The sequence below is a fragment of the Fistularia commersonii genome, chromosome 20 (assembly GCF_037954325.1).
Source record: "Fistularia commersonii isolate RoL2024-O1a breed Wild chromosome 20, RoL_Fcom_v1.0, whole genome shotgun sequence".
NCBI classification, from domain to species: domain Eukaryota; kingdom Metazoa; phylum Chordata; class Actinopteri; order Syngnathiformes; family Fistulariidae; genus Fistularia; species Fistularia commersonii.
The window spans coordinates 10,552,603-10,577,449 of record NC_141303.1 but is presented as its reverse complement, the minus strand read 5'-3'; the positions used below and the strand labels follow the sequence as shown (position 1 = coordinate 10,577,449).

The 24,847-nt window shown below is 39.7% G+C and overlaps 2 protein-coding genes across 4 annotated transcripts; one reads left to right on the top strand and one right to left on the bottom strand.

The window, feature by feature from the left end:
- Nucleotides 1-3,374: 3,374 nt before the first annotated feature.
- LOC147222907 (macoilin) lies at nt 3,375-13,946 on the top strand. The gene is made up of 11 exons (XM_086167035.1): nt 3,375-3,569; nt 4,713-4,854; nt 4,964-5,090; nt 5,273-5,396; nt 5,626-5,804; nt 6,683-7,148; nt 7,261-7,419; nt 8,097-8,267; nt 9,767-9,896; nt 10,655-10,829; nt 11,860-13,946. The coding sequence occupies exons 1-11, from the start codon at nt 3,493-3,495 to the stop codon at nt 12,048-12,050; spliced, it is 1,941 nt and encodes a 646-aa protein (XP_086023161.1). The 5' UTR covers nt 3,375-3,492; the 3' UTR covers nt 12,051-13,946.
- Nucleotides 13,947-14,500: 554 nt separating this feature from the next.
- Nucleotides 14,501-23,556, bottom strand: nrbp1 (nuclear receptor binding protein 1). 3 transcript variants are annotated; one of them, XM_086167036.1, is made up of 18 exons: nt 22,981-23,556; nt 22,458-22,710; nt 22,253-22,375; nt 21,127-21,228; nt 20,953-21,042; nt 20,768-20,808; nt 20,438-20,532; nt 19,849-19,932; nt 19,702-19,760; nt 18,730-18,828; nt 18,518-18,650; nt 18,300-18,390; nt 18,112-18,162; nt 17,613-17,748; nt 17,139-17,192; nt 16,959-17,022; nt 16,220-16,293; nt 14,501-16,136 (listed from the first exon to the last, which is right to left on the bottom strand). In XM_086167036.1, the coding sequence occupies exons 2-18, from the start codon at nt 22,686-22,688 to the stop codon at nt 16,041-16,043; spliced, it is 1,623 nt and encodes a 540-aa protein (XP_086023162.1). In that variant the 5' UTR covers nt 22,689-22,710; nt 22,981-23,556; the 3' UTR covers nt 14,501-16,040. The 3 variants fall into 3 exon arrangements, with proteins under 3 accessions (XP_086023162.1, XP_086023165.1, XP_086023163.1); XM_086167039.1 differs by having other exon boundaries at nt 16,220-16,275; XM_086167037.1 differs by having other exon boundaries at nt 22,458-22,707.
- Nucleotides 23,557-24,847: the final 1,291 nt, after the last annotated feature.

The following is a 24,847-nucleotide window of genomic DNA, read 5'->3' as shown; positions in this document are numbered from 1 at the left end:
AGAGTTTTTGATGCTCATCAGATTGAGGAGAGTTGGACAACACTTTTTAAAGGAGTTTGGGATCAGTGAAGTGTCATGTGTCAGACCATGTGCAAATAAAAAAAAAAACATTGGCTTCTTATGTTGCTCTGCCCAGGAGCTGTCAACCAACCAATATCACACCAAGAAAAACAAATCCATGACCTTGCTGACACTTGGTTCCAAAAATCATCTTACAAGTTGCATTGTAATTCAAACTATTGCTGAAATTCTCTGTTGGGTATTGAAAAATATCTTCTGCTAAGACATTCAAGGAAAAAATTATTGCTGGGACAAAGTTGTATTTTGGTGCTTTTACACTTATTCTGCTTTTTAGTTCTGCCACTTAGTACTCCTAGTACTGAGAACATCTGAATGAGATCTTGAAACATGATCTGTTGTTGATTTTTGTTGTTTTCTTAATTTGTTTAGTTTTCTTTGACTTTCAAAAGACATGTTTATGTTAAAACTCCATGTTTGGTCCTATGACTGTCAGCTGGATACATTTGGAGACATTTGATGGAAGCAAGGGCAACAGTTGTCCAGTTCAGATATGATCTAGGAATTCATGGCAGAATGAGAGGAATGAAGTATGACAACAACAATATGGCCCCCCTTTCTATACATACTTGGGCTTTTATTGCATCTTGCTGCTCAAATCCTTCAACAATTAAATAGTAAAAGTGTCGTTGTTCAAGTAAGACTGAGGAGCAGATTTATCCTGACAAAGGTATGGTGAGCATCCCTGTGTGAAAGTAATTCTATTGGTGAAAAACGGGCAAAAGATCCTTGAAATTCCTGCATGGCATGTTCTACCACCCTACACACTGACTGGTTGTTTCAAGGAAAAGTATTCAATCCATTTACTTCCCATTCCCATTCATCTGAATCTCATCTCAGAAAATTGGTTTAGTGTGTCCATGTTATTTGATTAATTGGGTTCCACTGATCTTGCTGTAGGACCTGGATGTAAGAACATCATATTTGTGTTGATTGAGAGGATTATTGTAAGTTTTCCCCTATTTTGATCATCACCCCTTGTGATTAGGCGGGGCTTTTCAATGTTTAATGTTCTCTTTCTGGGTGCAAGGTTATTAATATAGGCTTTGAGTGTGTGTGCTTGTGTGTGTGTGTGTGTGTGTGTGTGTGTGTGTGTGTGTGTGTGTGTATGTGTCCGTGCGTGCATGCGTGCGTGCGTGTGTGTGTGTCTGTATGTGTGTGTTTGTGAAAATGAACATACCAACTTTATCAGACCTCGATAATATCTAGAGCAAATAACATTAAAAAGTTAAGCTAATATTGGAAGCCCAGATAAGATACGTCCTTGACAGCTTGTGGAAAGTTTTGTTATGTTGGAGGGGTCAAACACTCCTTTGAGGAGCATTATTTTGAGGAGCACTATTTCAAAGTGGACTATAGAACAAAAAGACCATGGAGTAAACATCTGATAATGGCCAGCAATGCTCACCATGAGCATGTATATGTGTTGAGTGCAATCCTTGGGTAACTTTGCATCACGGGGAGAAAAAAGATCCTCATCATCTGCTGGCAAGCAGGCAAGCAGGAACTTTACATAACACACTTGACAACCCAAAGGAAAAGCTGATCAGATTATGGAATTGATGGAACTGAGGATGCAGTACAGGACTGTCTCAGAATATTGTGATGAAGTGCTATGTCTTCTGTAATGCAATTAAAAAAACAAAAATTACTTGTTCATGATATTCTAATATTTTGAGATAGGATTTTTGAGTTTTCTTAAGATGTAAGCCATAATCAGCAATATTAAAATAACTGAAGGCTTGCAAAATTTCAGTTGATTTGTAATGAATCCAGAATGTATGACATGTTTCTTTTTGTAATTGCATTACAGAAGATAAAGAGCTTTATCACAATATTCTAATTTTCTGAGACAGTCCTGAATGTGTAATTTATAATGAATGTCATTGGCAGATAAGCTGTTGAAACATTGAGCTGCCAAACATGATGCAAAGGTGCAAAGACTTGTCAACATCCTTGTCGAGTGCACCTTTTGGTGTGACTCTTATTTGTTATAGCTAAAGCAGAATGAAAAGTGTTATGTTCTGTTCTACAAATTGTGACTCACCTGAAAAATGAAAAACAGAATGCCAATTAAATCAATTGGAAGGTTCGTCTCTAAGAAGATTGCAAGATTTTAGGTAATGCTGATTCTGACACAGGATGCTGAAAGAACCAAACATTAAATTTGGTTATAATGTTGGACACAAATACTGAAGATTTTCAAATATCAATGACAAGATGAATGAAGAGAATATACATGACTGACACAAAATTCCCTACCATAATTAGTCAAATTACACTGTAATTAAGCTCACTTTATCATAGAGAGGACTCATGAAACACCTTCAAAAATAAAAACACCTTCAAAAAGTGACGAAGAACAAATCTGGAAATAAGTATTAATTGTAGAACAGAACAGATGCTTGACGTCAATGCACACCTTGATCACTGGAAATCAAACATCCTATCAACTAAGGTAACAACTTGGGACTAAAACAAAACAAAACACAGCAAAATAAAGTAAAACTCAAAAAAGACCATTTTGAAGATCTGAAATGATCTTCGTCCCAGACTCAATTGAGTCTGGCTGTGTTAAATAGAGAACGTCCTTATAAATATGACCTGGGTCAAGGACTAGATTTCATCTGTTTCTGGGACGTTAGCCCCATAAACTTCAATCTCAAAACTCAGCAGGGTTTCAGCTCAGCCATATGATATCATAATGTCATTTTGAACTTGTGTGTGACAATATTAATATTTGCACTCAATGCACTGAATGTTTGTGAGGAGACTTTTTTTATTTGAACAGCCTTTTTTAACAACTGTATTAACAGTGCAGATCTTGAAAATAAAAGACCCAACCGGTCAGCTTTTAAATCGCTTGTTCCTTTATTTTTCCCCTCTATTGCTACAGAAGAATTTAAAAAAAGCAAAATTAACTAGCATCATTACAGACTATACGTTGGGAAAAAATGTCCAGATGTGTGAATGGGAGAGTGAATGGTTGTTTGTCTAAGTGGCCCTTTGAGCGGTCGGCTCTCGTCCAACAATGACAGCTGGCTCCAGCATCCCCGCTTCCCTGATTGCAGGATAAGAGCTAGATGGATGTATGTATGTATGTATGGATGGATGGGTGGATGGATGAATGTATGGATGGATGGATGACAACAGGCTACTGAACGGTCTCTGTTTAAATTAAACACAGAAACAGGCCTGTATTTGAAACAGTGTATTATTGCAGCCGTCCACTTGTAGCCGCGCCACCTGGTGCGCATGCGCAGAACCACTGGTACCCTATTTGTGCCATCGTCACAAGCTGAATAGAACATCCTTTTTTCCTCAAGGACCTTCTATTTGTTTACTGCTGCCCGTATTTTGTTTGCCGCGTCGCTGCGGTGAGAAATAACAGCACGGGGGAGAAGAAGCCATAAGATGAAGAAACGTTATGTGGACGCGAGCAGGCTTCGGAAAATGAAAAAGCTGAAAATCACGGAGAAGCTGTCTGAAAGGTAGCTAGCAACGCGCGCCGCGTCGCCTGGCGGGGGCTGCTTTTGTTGTGGTGCCCGTCTTTGTGTGACTTCCAGCCGTCGTCAATCTCCGTTCACCTGTCGTGTCACCTCCCCCAGCGTGACTCATTTCATACCAGCCCGGAGCTTCAGCACGGTTCGGATACCGACGTATGCGCGTACGGGTAACGGAGTGAGTCACTCCTGCCTAATGTTTACAGAGTCAGAGAGCAGCCAGCTGCGCGGGGCACCGTGGGCCTGCGTCTCGCCACGGTGCTCCACACGCATTAACTGTCCTTTGTGTCCCCACGGCCAAATATAGTGCGCGATTTAAAAAAATAAAAATGTTTGAAATGTATGCCAATAACCAGCTTCCATCACGTGTTGTGCAGCCAAAGCGTCATTTTAACGAGTCTAGACAGTCCGGACGTCACTTGCCACAGAGGAGAGAAATTACTTTTTTTCTGTGCGCATTGTCTCGTTTAAAACGGTAAAGTATCGATAATAAGCAGAATGTGTTCCCCCTATTGATCTTACCCTCAAATGATCTCGTCTTTAAATCTCTCTAAACGACCGGTTTCAATAAAAAAAATAAAAAAATCAAGACAGCTGTTACATTGACACACCAAAAAAGAAATGCAGCATTTTGATGAAAATTTTACGAAGAGCAAGGAATAAATGAAACAAAAGCTATCCGGATTAAAATTCACTTTGTCAGGAACGGTAGAGCGGGCGATTAAACTACGTGTGGGATGATGCTGTGGTGCAGCCTCTGCGCTCCAGATGAAATATTGCCATGGTTACCAAACAAAGACGGGGATGTGATAGCAGCCTATGGTCGTGCAGAACAAAGGAGAGAACCACTTCTCCTGTTTGGCTCACGGTCGCCTAATAAAAGTACGAGGGGAAGAGTCGTTGTTCTTGGCAAAAGCGTTTTTAAAATGCTGCAGCTCCATTGTAAATTTCCCATCTCCAGTTATTTATTGTCTTGCGTGTGTATTGCCTTGTTTTACAGGATGCGCTTGATCGGAGAGCAGGGAAAGAAAGAATACATTAGTGTAGATAAGATGCATTTTTGTGCTAATCTGTTATTTATCGAGGCAATAATGACCCACTGTCTATAAATGCCATTATTTCTCTGTGCAGTGCGTACACTTTTCTCAAGTTCATGGTGATGTGGATGCTGGTGTTGCTGGCAGACTTTATCTTGGAATTTCGGTTGGAATATCTGTGGCCATGCTGGCTCTTCTTTGGGAGTGTGTACACGACTTTTCACTGTCACGGGCTGGTAAGAACTCCAAATACTGCAGATCATTAGTAATCAGAATCTGAGCACACAGGTTTTGTTTGCTTTTGCACATACGATCTAATGTGTGCTCCTCATATTGTTTTTGCAGGTTATCTGTGTTGTCTTTGTTTGTGCTGCCTTCACACTTGACATCTTCTGTTTAATTTTTGTTCCTTTGCACTGGCTGTTTTTTGTGGCAAGCACCTATGTCTTATTCAACTATATATGGCACACAGGTGAGCATACATATAATTTCTTTTTTGACTTAATGTTCTTACACAAAGGGACAGCTACTCCAAGTCATGTAATTTGTCGCCCTTTTTCAGAAAAACAGCATACATTGATAGCATGTGACAAAATATTTCTGCATTTGAGCCTTCTGACCCTCCATATTTGATTAATTCATGTTTCTCCACAGAGAAGGGCATCTGTATATCCACAGTGTCTCTGTGGATCCTGCTTGTGTACACCGAGGCTTCACTTCGAATCAAAGACCTTAAAACCTCTCATGCCAACCTGTCTCATCTTTTTGCTGCACACTGGTAGGTTGAGTCAAAAGAAAGTACACCGACATCTTTTATTCTCACAGCTTGGGCTGAAAAAAAGTGCAAACTTACTTTGGCCAATGTGCTTTGTTTGGTCTGTATGCCATGTACACTTTGGTTTTCACCTCACCTCTAACAAATAATGGTAGATGCGTGGTCATTTTGCTATGCCTATATCTTTACAAGAGGCAACTTTGTCTTTTTTCTTTGCATATCTCGAATTCAGCATTGGATATCCTGTTGTATATCTTGGTTTTGATGCCACCTGCTACTTCACCAACATCTTTAAGCTGCGCATACAGAAAGCAGTGCAGAGTGAGAATGACTTCCACATGCACCTCCTGCAGCATTCTCTTCCTCCAGGCCTGCAGGTTTACCCCAAGACGGGCATGGACAGCAGCAGTCGTAAGTCTATGCTCCTGTGCCATTGACAGGCAGCTGGTATTGTCATACCCTGCTTTTTCCTCTTTATTTGTCTTAACTGTCAAGGTCTTTTGTTGTGTTTGCAATATCAAATCTGAGTTCCTGATGTGACACAGATGTTGTTTCTTATTTTGGCATCTCAAGTCAGATTCAACATTTCTGCAGTTTCATCCAAGCAAACTGCAGACACAAGATGATCAATTCAGTTCATTGGAATAATGTATTTTTTGTACGTTCAATTGGGTTGTTGGCATGTGACATTAACTGTGGTGAAAGAAGAGGGATGAGATGTAAACATGTCTGGATGGAATGAATGGAATGGGAAAATAATATCCTTCCATTCAGGAAAAACATGTTTTATCCTAATATCAGCATAGAACGTTAGACTCGTTCCCAACACAAATCAATGATTTAGAACACACTTTTTGTCGACAAAGTTTTAAGCTGTTTGTGGAGTTTCAAAGTGATTTCTTAATTTATTTTGTGTAATTTCTAGGTCAGTTTTAGGTAATTTCTTACAGTTTGGTTATGGTTCAGTAAGATTCATAATTGAACACTAAATGAATGAAATCCCTTACATGACCCCAAAGTCTTATGTAGAAATAAGGTGAAATTGCTCAAACAGTAGGGAAATCTGTGTTTCTAAAAGATTCAGTGACACTGTACACCAGTAAGCTCGACATGTAATTCTTGCCTTTATTCATACCTGGGAGTATGAAGTCATTTACCTGTGCATGCTAAATAAATGCAGCAACTTTGACATACACTGTCTCACCAAACATTTTCAAGTTATGTTCGCCAAATTCGAATAGTAACACATTGATAGCTTTAACCTATTTGTCTGCCTCCAATCCCTGCAGACTCAAAATGGAAGCTGAAGTCTGAATCAAGTCAGTATCAGTGCCACAACGGAGCAGTTATCGCTCAAGACGAGTCACAGACTGTGGACTGCCTCCAGATTCTCAGCGAGGAGAGAGCATCAGAGAAGGGAGCACATGAGGGGAAGTCAGCTGATGTGAGCCGACAGTCTACGGCACTCAAACCTAGTTTGAGTGAGTCCAGAGAGCTCCCCCATAGCGGGGCAGTAGGATTAGAAGTCCGTACAACTCCAGAAAACCTACCTCAAGAGGAGCATGGCAGCAAAGCCACGCGGGCAGCAAAGAACTCTCCAAAAGCCCGCCGTGGCACAACAAACACTCCCTCACCCCCTGCTGGCAGAACTGAGAAGAAACAGAGGTCCAGCTCAAAAACAGTCAGTCCTATTCGAGATTCAGTGGACAAAAGCTCTGCCTCTGCTCAGAATAACCACACTGAACAGATGAACAAGTAAGTTGCAGCCTAGTTTGATTTAAAACTGCAGTTAGGTGTATGTTGGGCAGTCAGTGCTGAGAGTCGCTGTTTTCTCTCTGTGCAACTCACCATCTTCTTTATTCTTCAGGCTGGAACAGGAGGTGAGGAGGCTGAAGACTGAGCTGCAGGTGAGCCGACAGAGCGAGCAAGAGCTGCGGAGCCACATCTGCAATTTGACTAACAGCGAGAGAAGCCTGAGGCCCGAAGTCTCCCTGCTCAGACAGTCCAACATGCTGCTACAGAGCAAGTAAGAGCTCATCTTTGACTCATCTGTAGGGTCTTTCTCTGGCTACATCAGTCTAAACTTTAAAAGTGAAAGTACTGAAAAATAAGAAAAAAACATGCCTATATGAATGCTTTCCAGAAGATCTTTTAGTCCTCAAAAAAGTCAGATGAATCTCCATGCAGGACAAATTTCCTATCAAATTGAATCTTGCAGCTCTTATTCATAGTGCAGCTTGTTGAATCCTGTCAAAATCTTTCAATCATTTATCTCAAGTACTGTCCAGTACGTGAACGCAGCACAGGCTAGAGGTAGTTTCTCACACAGACGGCTGCAATCATGCAGAAGCTCAAAAGCTTCTGAATAGCGCTATTCGCCACAAATGCTCCATGATGTTGCCTGGGAGGTTGTTTGGAATCTGCCTGTTTGGATATGAGTTTGAGCATTACTATCCTACCAAATAATGTCTTGTTTTTATTTCAACATAGTTTTAGGAGTTTAGAGGACATGTCTCATGCAGTTTGAACATGAAAATCTGTTTTAATCAGGATCACCAAACGTCAAATCGCATTTTCCTCCAGTGACTTAAAATATGCAAGAATGACTTAAGACATTTAACATTATCTTACATGTGCTGATGTCAAATAAGTTTGGTCTCTTACTTTGTCCACATAATTCAGTCGGCACTGTCTTTCCTTCAGGATTTTGTGTCTGACCAAAACCAAGCAAAGGGACAAGCAGACCAGTGCCGTGCTGGAGAAGAAGACCAGAGCAGAGACTGAAGCAAGACTTTTGGCTGAGAAGCAGCTAGCTGAGCTTCAGGCTCAGAAACTGGACGAGGCAACCAGCTGTGCACGCATTCTGACAAACAGGTAAATCACTCATGTAACACGTTCAGACTCTTAGAGGAAGCTTAGATTTTGAAGTGGATACTGCTGTGAGAAGGGACTACAAAAAGCAAGGTTTTAAGCATGATTTTTCTTAATGGTTGTGTTTTCCAGTATCTAATGTTGTAACAATATTTTACCATATCCCTATATAGAATTCTAGATCAGGGGTTCTCAAACATTTCTAGATGTGGCTCCCATCATAAATGTGTAAATGTGTCCCCTCCCCTCATAAATGATGCTCAAACACAACTATTACCCCAATAACCTTACTATATATCCTTAGCCTCTGTTACAATTGTGATAACCATCTAATGTGGAACTGTTTCCCGTAAAATGTTTGGGTTTTCCAAAAATGTTGAAAGGGCTCAGAACACCTAAGCAGGGAGGCATCAAGGAGTTATTCTGACAGAAGCCTTTGCCATCACATCTGCCTCCTCTCGATGCACAGGGGCAGTGGCTCTACTCTGAGCTCCTCCCAGAAGACCAAGTTTCTCATCCTGTCTCTAAGCGAGGGCCCAGACACCCTCGCTGTGGGGGAAACTCATTTCATCCACTTGTATCTATGATCTGGTTCTTTCGGTCACTACCCACAGCTGATGACCATAGGGGAGGATGGGAACATAGATCAACCGGTAAATCGAGAGCTTCTCCTTTCGCGATGAACCGATCTGCCTGCAGATCTGCCCGTCAATCCCCCGCTCTGTTTTATCATCCCAGACCCAGAGAGGGTGCTCAATTTTTTTCTGTCTGATGGCCACGGCCTCAGATCGGGAGGTGATGATTTTCATCCAAGCCGCTTCACAAACAACTGCAAACCACTCCAGTGAGAGCTGGACATCAAGGTCGGATGAAGCCAGCAGAACCACATATGCAAGAAGCAGAGATCCAATCCGGATATCTAAATCTAAATCCCCTTAATGCCTTTACTGCGCCTGAAAATTCTGTCAATAAGGGTTAAGAACAGAATTGTTGACAAAGGGCAGTCCAACCCATCCGACCTAATGCAGGCACTGCAGACCAATCTCTGAGACCAATGTGAGGTCGTACCGGGGTCGAACAGCCCGTTCTCCCAGAGTTCCCCCAACAGGACTCCCAGAGGAACATGGTTGAATGCCCGCTCCAAATCTACAATACACACTTAAACTGGTTGGGTTAACTCCCATGCACCTTCTTGCACCCCCCTAGGGGGTAGGGCTGGTCCACTTTTCCATGACTGGGAAGAGAATTTGAGAATCCCTTTTCTAGCATAGTGTTGGCATCAGGAGACAGATATTTCAAATTTATGACATAGGGTTTTGTGAAGTCTTAGTCAAGTATTACTAAACAAGATGTCACAGGTTTGCAAACCTACATACCTTCTTCATATCTTCACATATGGCACATAAAAATTGAGTCACATTAAACTGCAGATGAACTGTTATATTCCTGTCTGTGTAAACTGGTTTTCTCTTCAAGTGAACCCTGTTCTCCATCTCCTACAGCAGGCAGGAACACAGTGAAACCCAAATGTTAAGGAAAAGAGTTAAAGATCTAGAGACAGAGTACAAACAACTACAGCTGGAGTGTCAAGTGAAAGAGAGTCGAGTGGTAGATCTAGAGAGTGATGTTGAGGTATTTTTCTTGAATCTATTTGGGAATGAGCTTGTGAGTTTCTGCCTGTGAGTCTCAAGTGGTCCAGTTCTTGGTTGTCCATAGTCTGGTGGTGTAGCTTTTCCTGTTTAGAGTTCTAATTTTATATCTGTATTTTTTTTTTTTTTTGTATAATTTTGTTTTTTGACAATCTGAATGGCTGTGATTGAGGATATCTTTTACTTTGGCCTGCAGTGAACATATTGTCATCATATCAGTCCTCTTCTTTGTGTTGTTGTTTGTGTTTCTTTTGCCTGACATTAGGTGTGCACATTGTTGTACCTGTGTGGTCTTTGGTTTCATTTTAGTTGTATACTGTCCATGAAGCATATGAAGCATGCCCACACAGAAGCCAGGTCTTTCAGAAAAACATCCCGCTGCTTTATTTTGTGTACAGGTGACCTTCCACAACTTGTTGAACTGTGCACTCGGCAATAGAAACCTCCCATCGGAATATTTCAGAAATAATAATGTGCAGCTTCCATGTTTTTTGAATGGCTGGCCACTTCACCATTTGCCTGTGACAACTGTTTTCTCTACCGTGCTTTTGTTTCCTAAGTGAATGAACCTTTCAAATCAAAGCATGGCAAAAAAAATAAGTGGAGCTCTGACTGCATTTTAAAAAAAAAACAAAAGATCTTAGGAAATCAAAAGCACTTACTCTCCAGGGTTATTGCTGTACAAAGTACAGTTTCTGTTTCAGTGTCTTACTTGTGCTCTCACTGTCTATTCCTCTCCAGGCCTTGGGAAAGTACCGCTGTGTGGAGAAAGAAACAGATATGCTGCTCTCCACTCTGTCAGCTATGCAGGAGAAAGCTCAGCATCTGGAGTACAACCTGAGTGCAGAGACTCGCATCAAGCTGGACCTGTTCTCTGCTCTGGGAGACGCACGTAGACAGCTGGAAATTGCTCAAGGTCTGTCTTACTCACTGTCCTCCGCATCTTCATTCAAACTACATCACGGTCATTCAACTGAGTGTCTTCGGTGAAGGAAACAATTTAATTTTGTTCATGTCTGTGTCGCTTATAACGTTGTGTTTGGAAAAAAAACTCACAAAAAATGATTCTGGTGAAGCATTGATGAGTAGAATTAGAAATTCGGTGTGACAGCACCTCCTAATGGTCATCAGGAGTTAATGTTTTAAAACGTTCATATAAAATTACATAGAATATATACATATATATATATATATATATATATATATATGATTGAGAGCTTATCTTTTCATGATATTTAATTTCCCTTTTCTATACTTAGCTAATATAATGTGTGATTCTTATACCTTATATATCATATCCAAACAGAATGGCTGCATTGCATGTTAGGAAGCATTTCAGTTACAAGTACTGTATGTCAGTGCTCTAGCTGAATGTTTGTATTAAGGAATTTTGGTGCTTGATTACAATAATCATCAGAATCCTTTATTTGGCAGAAGTGTCATAACATGAGTATGAATGAGATCACAGTCCAGATGGAGATTAGTTACTTGGAAATGGGCTGGGCAGTATATCACTTTTACTATTTCCAGTTATGCATTGGTTTGTGACCATTTTTAACAGAAATGTTTTTTCCCAATATGCTTTTATAATTCAGGTTTCTTTCAAAATTCTTCCTTTTTCCCAAACAAACAACATGAGTGAACTAGCACTTGTAATAGAAAATCACAGAAAAAAAACAAAGAAATCCAAAAAACCAAGACATCACCTAATTTACCTGTGAGTTTCAGTCATATGATGTATTTCATCTCTGAAAAAAGCGCCTCTGGTGGTGATTTATTTTTACTTTTTTAGCTTTTTAGTTGGAGGACGTTATTACATCACTGTCAGTTTCATAACAGATAATTCACAATCATCAAATGATGTCTCTGCAAGCTTTATTTTCCGCACTGTATAGGAGACTGTTGTAATTCTACTTTCCTCACATGCACCCTTGTTGTTCTGACAGATAAGCTGATGAAGCAGGACAGAGAGATCAGTGGAATGAAGCAGAAGATCGCCGAGGTGATGGCTGTCAGCCCCGGGGTGTCCTATGTGGCTCCACGGCCCCCTGTTCCCCAGTATCTCACCAAGCTGCTCAACTCTGAGCGCTACATGCTGAATCCACGAGCGCTGATGTACCAGTGCTTGAAGAAATGAAGGGGTACAGACACCTCGTTGTCAAGGCGGAGAGCAGGGGTTGCAGCCGATCATGTGACAGAGCTGAGTGCCAACTCTGCTTCCAGCCATGAGTGGAACAGAACAGAATCAACCACCGCAAGCCTTTTTTGCTGCACTGTTGGTGCTAAAGAAGTGTTCTGTAAATTTCCTGTTTCCTTCCACATGAAAGGTTCATGAGAACAGTTTCACTCCAAGATAAGAGTATCTTCTGAAGACAAGTATTTATTTTTATTTTATGTAAGAGGCACCCGTCTGTAAAGTATGAACAAGCTCGCTGCAATCCAATGGAAAAAAAAAGCTGTTCCGTATTTTACACACACAAGATTTTTCCAAGTGAAAACATGAAAAACAGAATTCCACTGCAGAAAAAAAAGTTTATAACAGCAGGCAGTCTCAGTCTAGTGCTGATTTAGAACATTGATCATTTTTGAGAATTAATTCTGTTCGGGAGTTTTGAATTTCTAAAAAACCTCCTGCTGTTTCCAGCTTTGTTTATCTTAGCACCACAAAAATAAGCCATTTAATATTGTGTTACACTAACTTGTAACCTACAGAGTACTATTAAGAATTTTACTATTTTCTCTGATGGTTTTTTTCTGATCGGCTGTGGAATTGACAGAAATATTTGATTGGAGAAAAAAGAACACTGATGCTTTATTGTAATGGAACTGTATCTCTTCATAGTCAGGCTGTTTTTCATCAGAACCCCAAAAACCAAAGTAGTGAAATGGAATCTGGCCATCATTGGCTTTTTACTGACGTGTGTGATTTTTCCCTCTGTGACATTTCAGAATATTATTCACAGATTTCATGATCCAACAGGTTTATCTGAAGCGATAAGACTGTTATTATAATATTAATATAATATTAGAATATTGGCACAAAATATGGCATAATTATCTCATTAGTTGTATTTATTGACAACCATTTATTGGTGTAAAAAAAAGGCTAAATGATTAGGTCAAATCAAAATTCTATTTAGAATTTAAAAATATAAATAGCGTTATTTACTGGCAACAATTCAACAGTTTAAATTTAAGACAAGTGTGCAACAATATAATCTTGTCTTTGTAAATAGCTGATTAAAATGTTTGGAGAGTTGGCCACATAGAACAGGAACCTCGTGGGTTCAGAAATTCCTCCTAATCCAGAATATTACGGTATTTTGGAAAGAGAATCTGCAGACATCATCACAGTCTGAGGACCGTGAATAAGCTGATAAGCTTTACTTCACGAAAGGCAGTTGTTTGTAATTATTGCCACTATTGATGAACAAGTACTTTGTGCTGTCTGTTCCACTTTTAGACTAAAGAACTAGACGGACCGCTACCGTTTGGCTGGCGGGCCTGAAACAGTTCAAATGAGTTGTGAATAGAAAGAATGGTGTTGACCAACCATGATCATGAATTTAATTACTGTGCCTATATACATTACTTTCAGACCGGAAAGTAAAACAGATTTAATGTGAAAGAGTACTTTTTTTGTAGTTCGTTTTTTGTTTTTATTTCACAATGTACAGAATTGAAAATGTCCACGCAGCTGCAAACACTCCTGATATGGATGTCGCCATTTTGGTAGCTTTTTATTTAAAGTGTGTTTCTAGGCTGTTTTATATCGAAACTATTTTTTAGTCTCGCTGTACTTTTATTATACTTCTGTAATTTTGTACGGCAGTGTGTTAGTCAGCATGAAATCGTATTCAATTGTTATTTGAGCACATATTGTGACTTTGTATGTACAGGAATATCCTTGTACAAGGGCTACAGTTTCATAAGACTTTGAACAAAACAGAATTGATAATACAAACAATGATGCTGAGGTTGAAGATCACACCTCTGACCTAAAAAGGATGAGGTTTTGTATAAATTATTGAATTTAGTTTTGTGTTTGTGTATTATTTCAGTCAATGACCACGGTTTTGTCATTAATTCTTCATAAAAACAAAACTCGTACCAACAGCTTTTAAATCCTTTTTCCTGGAGTGACTGAAACCCCTTTCTTGCCTTTGACGAATCAAACTTATCCCTTGTTCATTTACAACAGATAAATTCCACCCCCGCCGAAAAAAGGACGACATCATAGTTGTTTCTTATGAAGCGTTCTTGAGACATGTGAATTCATAGCTTAAATTGCCAAGGTATAAAAAGATATGTCACACTAGTTTGAAATATTTTGCTTTTCTTTGGGGAATTAGAGAGAACACCTGCTTTTACTAAAATACTTTGTCTTCTGTCAAAACAGCAAAACCTGATTCTTGGAATCATCTATTCAAGCTGTAATAAAGGCTCATTCTGATCAGTGTGAGCCTGAACAACAGCACTAGACGATTCTCAAACATTAGATTAACTCAAAGTTTGGACATATATCAAATATAAAATAACCTCCACATTCAACCATGAACACAAATAATCCCAGGTAACCGGAGGAGCTGATAGTGATTTTTTTTATTATTTCAGGAAGTGAAAAAAGGGGTAAATGCATTGCAGAAACAGAACAGTGTCTAGCATACAGTGTACAGATTACAAGCATGCCAGGCAGCTCATACTCGTATCTCCCAGTATCTACACAGACGGTAGTCACAGCGTAGACAAGACACGCTCTTCAACAACACATCACCTGATCATTTAAGCTCCTCCTGTCAGTATGGATAAGTTGGAGGCCATGAGACATTTCCAGCAAGAGTTAAATGATATAAAAGTGTACAGTAGTGCAAACTAGCTGAGAAATGTCAAATATATTAACAGACGAGTTTCGTTTAAGCCAATAACCTAATATCTAAGTGACAGGAGCGTGTTTTTAGCTCTGGTATGACGCAGAAACACTTTCAGCCATGAAAGAAACCAATTACTCACAGCCACAAAAGTCTAGAAATTTCACAGGCCTAAGCTCCCGGAAAGTCACTGCATGATAGATTACATCTGGTCAAAATGAGAACTGATTCCAGTCCGAAGAGATAAACAGAGGGTCACATGCACTCACCAAATCTGTTGATGGAAAAGAAAATGAGAAAAACAAGACGAAGTATCTTTTAAACCAGAGTCTCCTGTGAAATACCGTGTGAAAACGCCTTTTCACTGAACTAGCCTTAATCACTAAGGGCTGTAGTGGGCTACTGTTGAGATCAGCCTACAGTAGGAACTGGACAACAGCCAAGTGATGACACCCCTTTTCATAGAAAATTACAGCATGACTTAAAGAAAAAGAGCAAGTAAAAGCATACATTCAACCAACCACCGGCCTTAGTGCTGGAAGTGAAGTACATTACACTCAAGAAAAGATACACAAATAAATAGTTTCATATCTTATCTGTAGCTGTTACTCTTTATCTTGTGCTGCAGCCTTATGACTAATCTGTATAGCTACAGAGATTTTGAGAAAAAGTGACATTGCATCTGTTGCATTACCAGCCTGATTTGTCCAAAAGTCTGAAAACAGATACAAGATAGGAAGAGGCCTCTCGTAAAGCTCGAGAGAAATTGGACAGGACCAGACAACCAGACTCGACAACAATATGATACAGACACTTCAGTATGCCGGGACAAAGTTGTTGTTGTTGTTTTTTTGTTTTTTATACAGACAACTATTTAACAATTTTAAGTAAAAATGTTTAAAATACAGTTTTAATACTGACTTAAGGAAAATACTGCCGTCGCCAAGTTTTGGTTTTCTTACCTCTATATCTTCATCCCTACTGAAAAAATAAGCCAAAAAGTGAAAACATAGACAGCATTTTCCTTGAAGTTGCAACTAGGATTTCCTCCTTTAAAAGAGAAGCAGATGGCTGTATTGGGTGGGGGAAAAAAAATTAAAAGAAAGCAAAAACCACTTAGTGGCAGCTTTTTTCCCCACCAGAAGAAACGAGGAGAAGCTGGAGGATCTGCAGTCAGACCGAGGCTTCCTCCTCTGTCCTGGCAAAGAGAGTCCTGCAGAGGATGAGAAGGACCGGCAGAAGACCTGTTGGATCCTCCGCTACGAGGAGACTGTCACCGGGTTGAGAGAACCGTTCCGGCTGTAGAACTTGGAGAAGGCCTCTTCAAGAACGGATGCAAGTCGTGGCTGATCCCCCTGAGACGGAGAGACGGCAAGGTCAAAGAACCCCATTCACGTTTGGTTTCTGATCCTGTTGGACCCTGAGCGACCCCACTCACCTCGCTGATGAATCCGAGCTGAACTAGCTCCACGGCCAGCTCCTGCACGTTCTCATCTACACACAGGAGCATGGCTTTAATTTAGTTGGACAAATGGATTAGATACATGCCAGGAAGCCAGAATCCCTATCTGAGTTACACCTGCCGTGCGGGTTTGTGTTCTGCTGCATTAGCTCATTGAACAGAAATGAGCATTTTCTTCCAAAACAGATGCATATAACATTTCTTTCTTTCTCAAAAACTGCATTTCCCTAAAGAAAACATCACCACCACTGGTCAATAATCTGAGGCAAACAATCTTAAAGGGGAAAGTTTTCCCCCGTGAACATTCAGGGGATGTTGCGCAGGATTGATTTGATTTAATTTGTCCAAAACAGTATTTTTCAAGTGACAGGAATCACCATCAAGTCCAGCAATCTTGAATTTGGCTGCAACGACTCCTGCTTCGGGGACTTCACTACTAATGGCAGACTGCTAGACATTGCACGTCAGTCTGAGTGAGGAGGCAAATCTCCACAGCAAAGTGACCAAAAAAAAAAAAAAAACAGAACTGAAACACCCACACACCATGTCAAACTTGTGTTGGCATTCATTTTGTGATGGGTATAACTGCAGAAAGGAAAACTGAAAAATATACAGGCTAGCCTGAAATTTGAAAAAAAAAAAGAATAACTCCAGCTTTAAGATGATCACGAAGAGCAAATATCAATTGACAAAGGAATGCATAAAAAATACTTACTTGGTAACAGGTCACAGCTCAAATGTCTGTTCAACTTATCCTCGAGTTTCAACAGCAAGGTCAGCTATACAGAAAAGAGAAAACAGAGTCATCTCTAACATTTGAATCAATACAGCGGCACTGATGCATGAATTGCGAAAAAACAGCTACGGACTCAGAGGGACTTCAGTCAGAACTTACATGATGCTTCGTGCCCTCATCCACAGGCTCAATATTGCACTGCATCTGAAGAACCTGTGAAACGGGACCATGTCTGTATTAGATTCGTGAACGTGGTGAATGACGAGGAGGGATTCAACAAATAGAGCAAATAAAACTTTGAAAGCACATGCCTTGACATCGCATCGTAAATGTTCTCATTTAGTATTTGGTTTAAGATACGGAAAAAGTAATTCTGCATCCATTAGACAAAAACTTGAATATTCTCATGACTATTGAGAAGTATACATTAATTTAGATCACGTCAATAACAATGGGAGTACACAGTCTTCTTGTGCATAATAAAATTTATAGCAATATTTATTTTCATTATTAATCGTTACAGTAGCAGTTGCTACTTGCAGTGATTGTCTTCAACTGTAATAACAAAAATAAACAGTTTATATGATTTGAGGGGCTAGACATTTCTGACAACTTTAAAATGATAGTTCTTGCCTTCCTTGTCTCAAGTTCTGCAGGTTCAGGAGTTGGGGTCTTGACAGAGGGGGGTACAATTGGCGACTTCACTGCCTCCTGCTGAGGTTGTTGTGGACAGGGCATCCCAAAAGCAGTCAAAGGATAGATCCCATTCCTGAAGAATCCAAGAACTTCAGTTTAGAGAAAAATGAATGGCAGGGCACTCTTTTTAAATATCAGCACTGGAGATTATATATGTTATTCAGTTGAATCTTTGAATTATTTGTAAAGTTAGTGTTTTAATAAGTAAGTATATATAGTATGTATGTATGTATGTTTGTGTGAGATGTGCCTCACAAGCAATTCAAATATTCAATACGATAGCACTGCAGCATTGTTTTTTCATTCCCATCTAGAATCTTATAATTATGGAACTCTTACACCTGACTTTGAAGAACTGAAGACACTTGTGTTAACCAAACAGTTTTTTCTAATATCTAGACACATGTTTCTATTTAAGGCATAAAGGTTCTACTACCTGACATCCTCCAAGAACTTGTCCAACTCAAGGGCAGGAAACTGTGAAAGTCTGTAGAAGAGGAAAAAGTGCACTGATATTAAGAAAACATCTCCCTGACTTAATAAGTAGAGCTGGCAAACAACCAAAATCTTTTCTTGAAATCAAGCCACGATTGTAGAGATATTGGTAAAACTACACAGACATACTTCATCTGAACACCATTCTTTGCTTCCACAATCACCAAGTTCGGGTCCATGTTCTTTGTCATTTCTTCCAAAGCATTTTCTGGAATCATATCTACAAGTACACAGATGTTTATCAGGATTTGTGACAGTTTCATTCTTAAATGAACAGCACTCAAAGATGGTTCCTTTTGAGGAGGACTTTGTTGTGTTTTCACTGTGTGAGTCTCTCTCTCACTTACGTTGGTGGCTGACGATGCAGTGTGCAGCAAGCAGCTTCAGTAAGGGCACCTCAAACAAAGCCTGATGAAAAAGAAGCTCCTTTGCTGTGGGTCGCTTACTGGGATCGACCTCCAGACACTTCTGGATGAATTCCTGAGAGGATAGAAACCCCAGAGATTGATGATCTTTCTCCTAGACATCTTAGAAAGGCCTGATATGAATCCTCACTCACCCTTTGCAATGGGTCCTCTAAAGACTGAATGGCACTGTTTATGGCTTCTTGGGATACATATGACGAATCTCCATTACTCTGGATTTCCAGCACAGCCATCTATGAATGCAATGGAACAAATAAAAGTCTGAGTTACGACACTCCAATGTAAGCCAACAAATCCTGTAATCAGTTTGAGCTTAAACACCCAAAATACTGATTTCTAATAGTCACTTTTTCTTGAGCTGCTTAGGCTTGTACAGTGTGAACAACAAATTGTCATTTGGCAGAAAAGGAGAAGTGTTAATTTAAGTCATGCGAAAGAATGTGTCTGAAAATAAGACAGTTGACACTACAACAGCCATGAGCTCAGAATTGACTCTAGATATGATGCTACTGACTTTCACTATCCAGTGTAATAAATGACCCAAGTGAGAGTGGAACCTAAAAGCCACGGAATGTAAAACGAAACACACATCAGTGTAACAAAGTAAGATTAATTTGAGTTTAAATACCTTGTACCAAAAAACGTTCTTCAGTCGTATCAACTGAGTTTTGGTCCATTAAAACCTAATCACACAGAATCACTTCTGTGTCTTTCTGTTTAATCTCAGCCTGTCCCAAATGGTCTTTTGGTATTAAGGCTAAATCCAGCCAGTTCCTTGTTTTTCACAAATTCAAGTAACTGATTATCAGCAATATGTTGCCTTTAAAGTTTACTTTCTCCTCTTGTAAAAGAAACTAAAAAGCAAGAGACGGTTGTCATACACAATTTTGTTAACTGGTATGGACTAATCTAAACTTGATTGACATTTTTGTGAGGAACGCATGATGGTTTTGTTATACCACATATAGAAAGTACCAACAACAAAGCATGCTGTGATGCCAGCACTCAGCACACTGGGCACTCGCATTTTGTGAACACCCCAACTGAACAGATAAGTAATTATACTGCTGATTATGTGTTCAGAGCAGATCAAGGAAGTCTCTTACCTCTAAGGCGCACATTCCAAAGGAATAGATATCCACAGCGGTGGTGACATTGGCAACAGCTGATCAAGGAATAAGAAACATTAGGTGACCAAGACTGCAGTAACCAAGGAAAGTGTGAAAAAAAATAATACACAGGCGGACACATACCTCCATATTCAGGTGCGAAGAAATGAAGGCTCTTCTGTTCTTCCCGACACGTTTTTACATGGTTGTTAATGGTGTCTGGAGCGACTAGATATTTTGGTGGTGGTGTTTGGATAGTGTGGGGAGGGGGGAGCAATGACAAAATTATATTTATTACAACTCAAGGCTTGGCAATAACAGAAGAAGAAATATATATAATATAGAATTCAGAAGACCGTCATTCAGTTCTGCTACATATAATGATAATATATCATGTTTAAATATAAATAGAGATTTGGGTATTCATTTTGAGTTTTAATCGTCTTTTAGATTAGCTGTTGAAGATTTTTACTTAAAGACAAATTGTACTGCTGGATTTTACCAACAAAAAAAATCCAAAATTACTAAGGAGGAAAAGTGACCCATAATTAAACAGATGTAATTTACCACAAGAGAGAACATTTGCCAGAAAATACAGAGCAAATGTTTTCACCAGAGAAGTAAGTAGACAATGTCCTGTGTATCACAATTTATACATTCAAAAGGAATCCCTGGTTTAAAAAAAAAAAAATTGCTCCAGCATAATTCCCACAAGCTCTCTGTTGATTTTTACCTGAGCCAATTTTGATGAGGCCGTTGTGCTGAATGAAGATAGTGTCACATGTCAGATTGCCGTGAATGATGGGAGATTCACAGGAGTGCAAGTAACTGTTCCAAAGCATAACATTGTTAAGTTAGACCAGTACATTTTCCCCCTTTGTTCATCAGTAAGAAAAAATAATTGGTTTCACATTTTACATAGTCAAGCATAATTTCTATGTAATAACATCCCAATAAGTAGATAAATTGGGATCACCATAGAAAGATTTTGCTTTGTAACAATAAATAATGTTGCATTGCTAGATATTTTTAGCCAAGTTAGGTCATTTTTTAAAACACCAACCTGAGCGCTGACAGTATTTGTGTACACCAGCGCTTCCAGGCCTGAGAACAAAGTTTACAGAAATAAATAATGAAAATAATCAAGAAAATATTTTTTTTTTCCCATTATCATTAAAAAGACTTCTAAGTTTAATTCCCACATAATTACAGTTGAGACCAACTTCAGTTACAATGAGGCTTTCATACCTTTTCATTCATGGTCTTGTGATTTTTCTTTGTCTTTTTTAGAAACTGTTTGAGGCTGCCTGAGGACATGTACTCAGTGATGAAAATGACCTGCAGAAAGAGAAGCAATGCAAACTAGTAAGCAACCATTACATAAGTAGCGCTATGGGGGGGGCATTCGCTTGGAATTTCTACCCTTGCTCGGTTCTCTTTGACATCAGCCCAGTACTTGTGGAACTTCACAATGTTCAAATGCTCCAACTGGATCAAATTGTCAAAGACTGCTTTGACTTTTTCCTGCGGATTAAAAAAAAAATGCACAAAGTTAATACTTTATACAGCACACTTTGATAAGAATAATGTGTAGGTCTTTATGTGAATTGTTATGGAGACACCACGCAAAAGGATTTACACCCCTAATTAAAGCCCCCCCAAAAAAAATCCAATCTCATCTTGCTACAGATTTATTTAAAATTAATCTTGAGCTTACTACCGCCTTATTACCCCCTACCAACATCAATAACCCGCCATATCTTGACACTTTTATATAGTGTTAGATGTATCCTGGTGGGCAGGTTAAATACGAAGTTGTCAATAGCTGTTCAATGATTCTCGGTGTCGATTATTATGCCATCTGACATGAGACGTTCCTTTGAGGAAAAAAAAAATCTTGCAGACTCTGTCACGGGAACAGAAGACACTTTTTATCTCACACTAATTGATGTATTTACCCTAAAATGTTTCCCGCTGCAGGCAGTTGCTGACTTAATACAGAATAGCTCAAACCCCTGCATTTCAGAGTTACATGCTTAGCTCGAGGACCATCAGTTGGCAGACAGAATTACACTCTCATTTTTATTTCCAATCATTTGCCGAGTTCATAAACTAAATCTGCAAATAATTTCCTCACTGACACAGTCTTTTTGAAAAACGTTAAATAAAAAAAAAATGTAATATGTGGGAATAAGTCAATTACTAACACTAGTTTTTATCTTCTGCCAGTTTTTCTGACAAACAATTATGATGTACAATGCTCAAGCATTTCCTGCTTCAGAAATCACAACAAGTTCAACTACTTGATTAAGCAGCTTAAAAACAAGGGGGGAATGTAACCAAAGGGCTTCCACATTGTTGGCAAGATCACAGTGAGGGCACAACATCATGCAAAAACCATAACAACTGCCCCTTAAAACCTCATCTATGCATTTTTTACTTTCTATTCTATACTGTTCTGTTAAGATCATTTTCCTGATTGATTGTTAAATGATGCAGAATGAATGCACATATTTCCATATCTGACTTGGTCAAGTTAGGCACCCACCTCTTGAAGTTTGAAATTTTTCCTTTCTGAGAACATGACCTCATTCCACACCACCTCTACTCCCTCCTCCGTGTCCATGGCCAAATAAGCATTATCAATTCCTGGTACATTACGCTGATTCACCTTGATGGGGGGGAAAAAAACGCAAAATAAGTATCAAACAAAACGCACACCTGAGAGAACCTGGCTAGCCGACCATCTATACCTCTTCTCTGCGTTTCTGCCAGCGTCCACATGGACTTTCCTCCAAAATCTCTGACTCATCTTCACTCTCCTCTTCTTCATCCTCTGTGGCAGCTGCAGCAGGAGGCTGGGTTACCACAGACACAGGAGGTGACACCGATGATACTCCTTGACCTGTAGGTGCAGCAGCCATGGATTCGGGCTTCACTTCCTGGACAGTGTCTGTGGCCTGCTTGCTCTCTCCCTCAGACATCTTTGTCACGCCCAGTTGCCTGCTGTGTGGCACAGAAATGAGCATTTCTAACATCATTACACATGACTAAGTCTGACTGACACCAAAACTTAATACGGACATTGGCGTATATAGTTATCATCAAAAAGGGTTTAATTATGAGGACATCTGCTTGGACGCTAGCTAACACAACTCCCATCAACCAAGTAACCTTAGGGACAGCAAAAGTAGTTAGCTACATTAGCTATGCACAGCAAAGGCCACAACAAATTGGATGAAAATAAAGAGATGTATCAGAAATGGTTGACCATACGTGTTAAAGACGTGAAATGGGACGATGTCAGCTCCAGCTTCACCGACTCTTTCCGGGCCAAACCGACTCCAGCTTGTTGTTTAGCTCCGTTAGCTGGAAATCTTGGTTTCTCAGAGAAGTTGCTGCTAGCTTCGTGGGGCTGCTAGCACCTTGTCTACGACAGCTTCTCAACTCGCTGTAGCCCAACTACCGGCGAGTTTGTGGTAATGCTCAATGCCGTGGCTTCATTCACCGCCCTGATTGATAAATGTCGATTTGTCTGTCGCTTCTCCGCTAAGTGAGTTAAGAGACAGCCCTCAACACCTGCCCTCCTCTTCTTAGCTTTGCCGTTGCTTCTTAAGACTTCACCCCTGCTAATATGTGCTATGACAATTAGCCACTGCTAATGCAAGTAAACTATTCACAATCGCAGAAGTTCTACAAGCATTTACTGACACATATCATCACAACTGTTTATCGAACCCCGACACGGGAAACAAATAGATGTAAACAACACAGTTAACTTTGGAAGTTCAAAAGGCTGCGCCCAACTGACTACAGCTAGGTTAACATGTAGCCAGATATGATGGCGACAACTTCCAGACGCACACTGCACTACGAACACTGGCACGTCAAAGCGGACACTCGTTGCCAGATAGTGAGCGCATTATCCCCCTTCTGCGCACTTTCTTTCCGTTCACTGCTTTACATGAACGCAACAATTGAATAACAACTCTTCACGCAGATAATGCGGGGTTGCGTTTTAAGAGACTAAAAAAAGGGCCCAGACTCACAGAATGGGATCTTGGATTATTTCATTTACGTATTTCTAGACGGGATTTAGGAATTGGGGCCATCTTTGTAATTGACAAGTAAAATCGATTATACAAGAAAATTTAAAGAGAAAAAAAACGCAAGATCAACCCCACAGAACTGTTGAATGATGTTTAATTTTCTATTTATATTTTTATTCCCCTGCAAGGGAATTTAATGTTTGATCAAACGAGCAGCGGCGAGGTTCTGCTCTTCTCTCTTTGCCACGCTTAGAGCTCCCTCAGTTTGATATATATTTATCTAGTATTTTGATATATATTTTGATATATTATATATTGGATTGGAATTGAAATAAAAAGGTTTTTCACAAATCTGGCATCCAAGTTCTCAGCGTCCTCCCACTCCGCATTTGATATGGCCATAGAGTGACAGATGCTTAGGCCAACTGAAAACTGAATTATAATAAAAGAATAGTTGTGTCTGCTTTAACAAACCGCTGACAGGGCAGAAAATGAGGGGTTGTTTTACCACTAGGTGTCATTATAGTTAATGTTACAAATATTGAGATCACGAGTCCATCAGAAAAAGTCTATTCCAGACAGATTACTCATTGAAATTTTCGATTTTGCAGTGTGATCTTGCATTTCAAGTATTTAAAAACTGATTTTGCCATATGTAGAATTTCTATCTTGATTTTCACGTGGAAGAACACGACAATGAATGTTGTGCTATAGCAAAATCTTATCGATGAGATCTTGACAATGATTAACCATGACCTGTGTGACTGAGAGCCTATATAGACAACAAATGTGATTTATTCAAACACGACATTGGTGGCCTTAAACAGCCCCATTCCTGGTCAAAAGACTCACTTAACCGTGTGAAAAAATTACACAGTTAAGCGAATGTTGATTAAATCTAGATAAGAAGGATAATAATGAAATGAATTGTAAATAAAAAAGGATCGCGGGGAGCTCTACGTCTGGATCTGCTGAAATTAAAGAACGTGACCATCGATAGATTTCCTTACTGACCCATTTGTCATGTATGATGCTAATTTTGGAGAGCCTTGCCGTGGAACACCTGGCAAATGTTGGGGAAGTGTCAGGGTCCC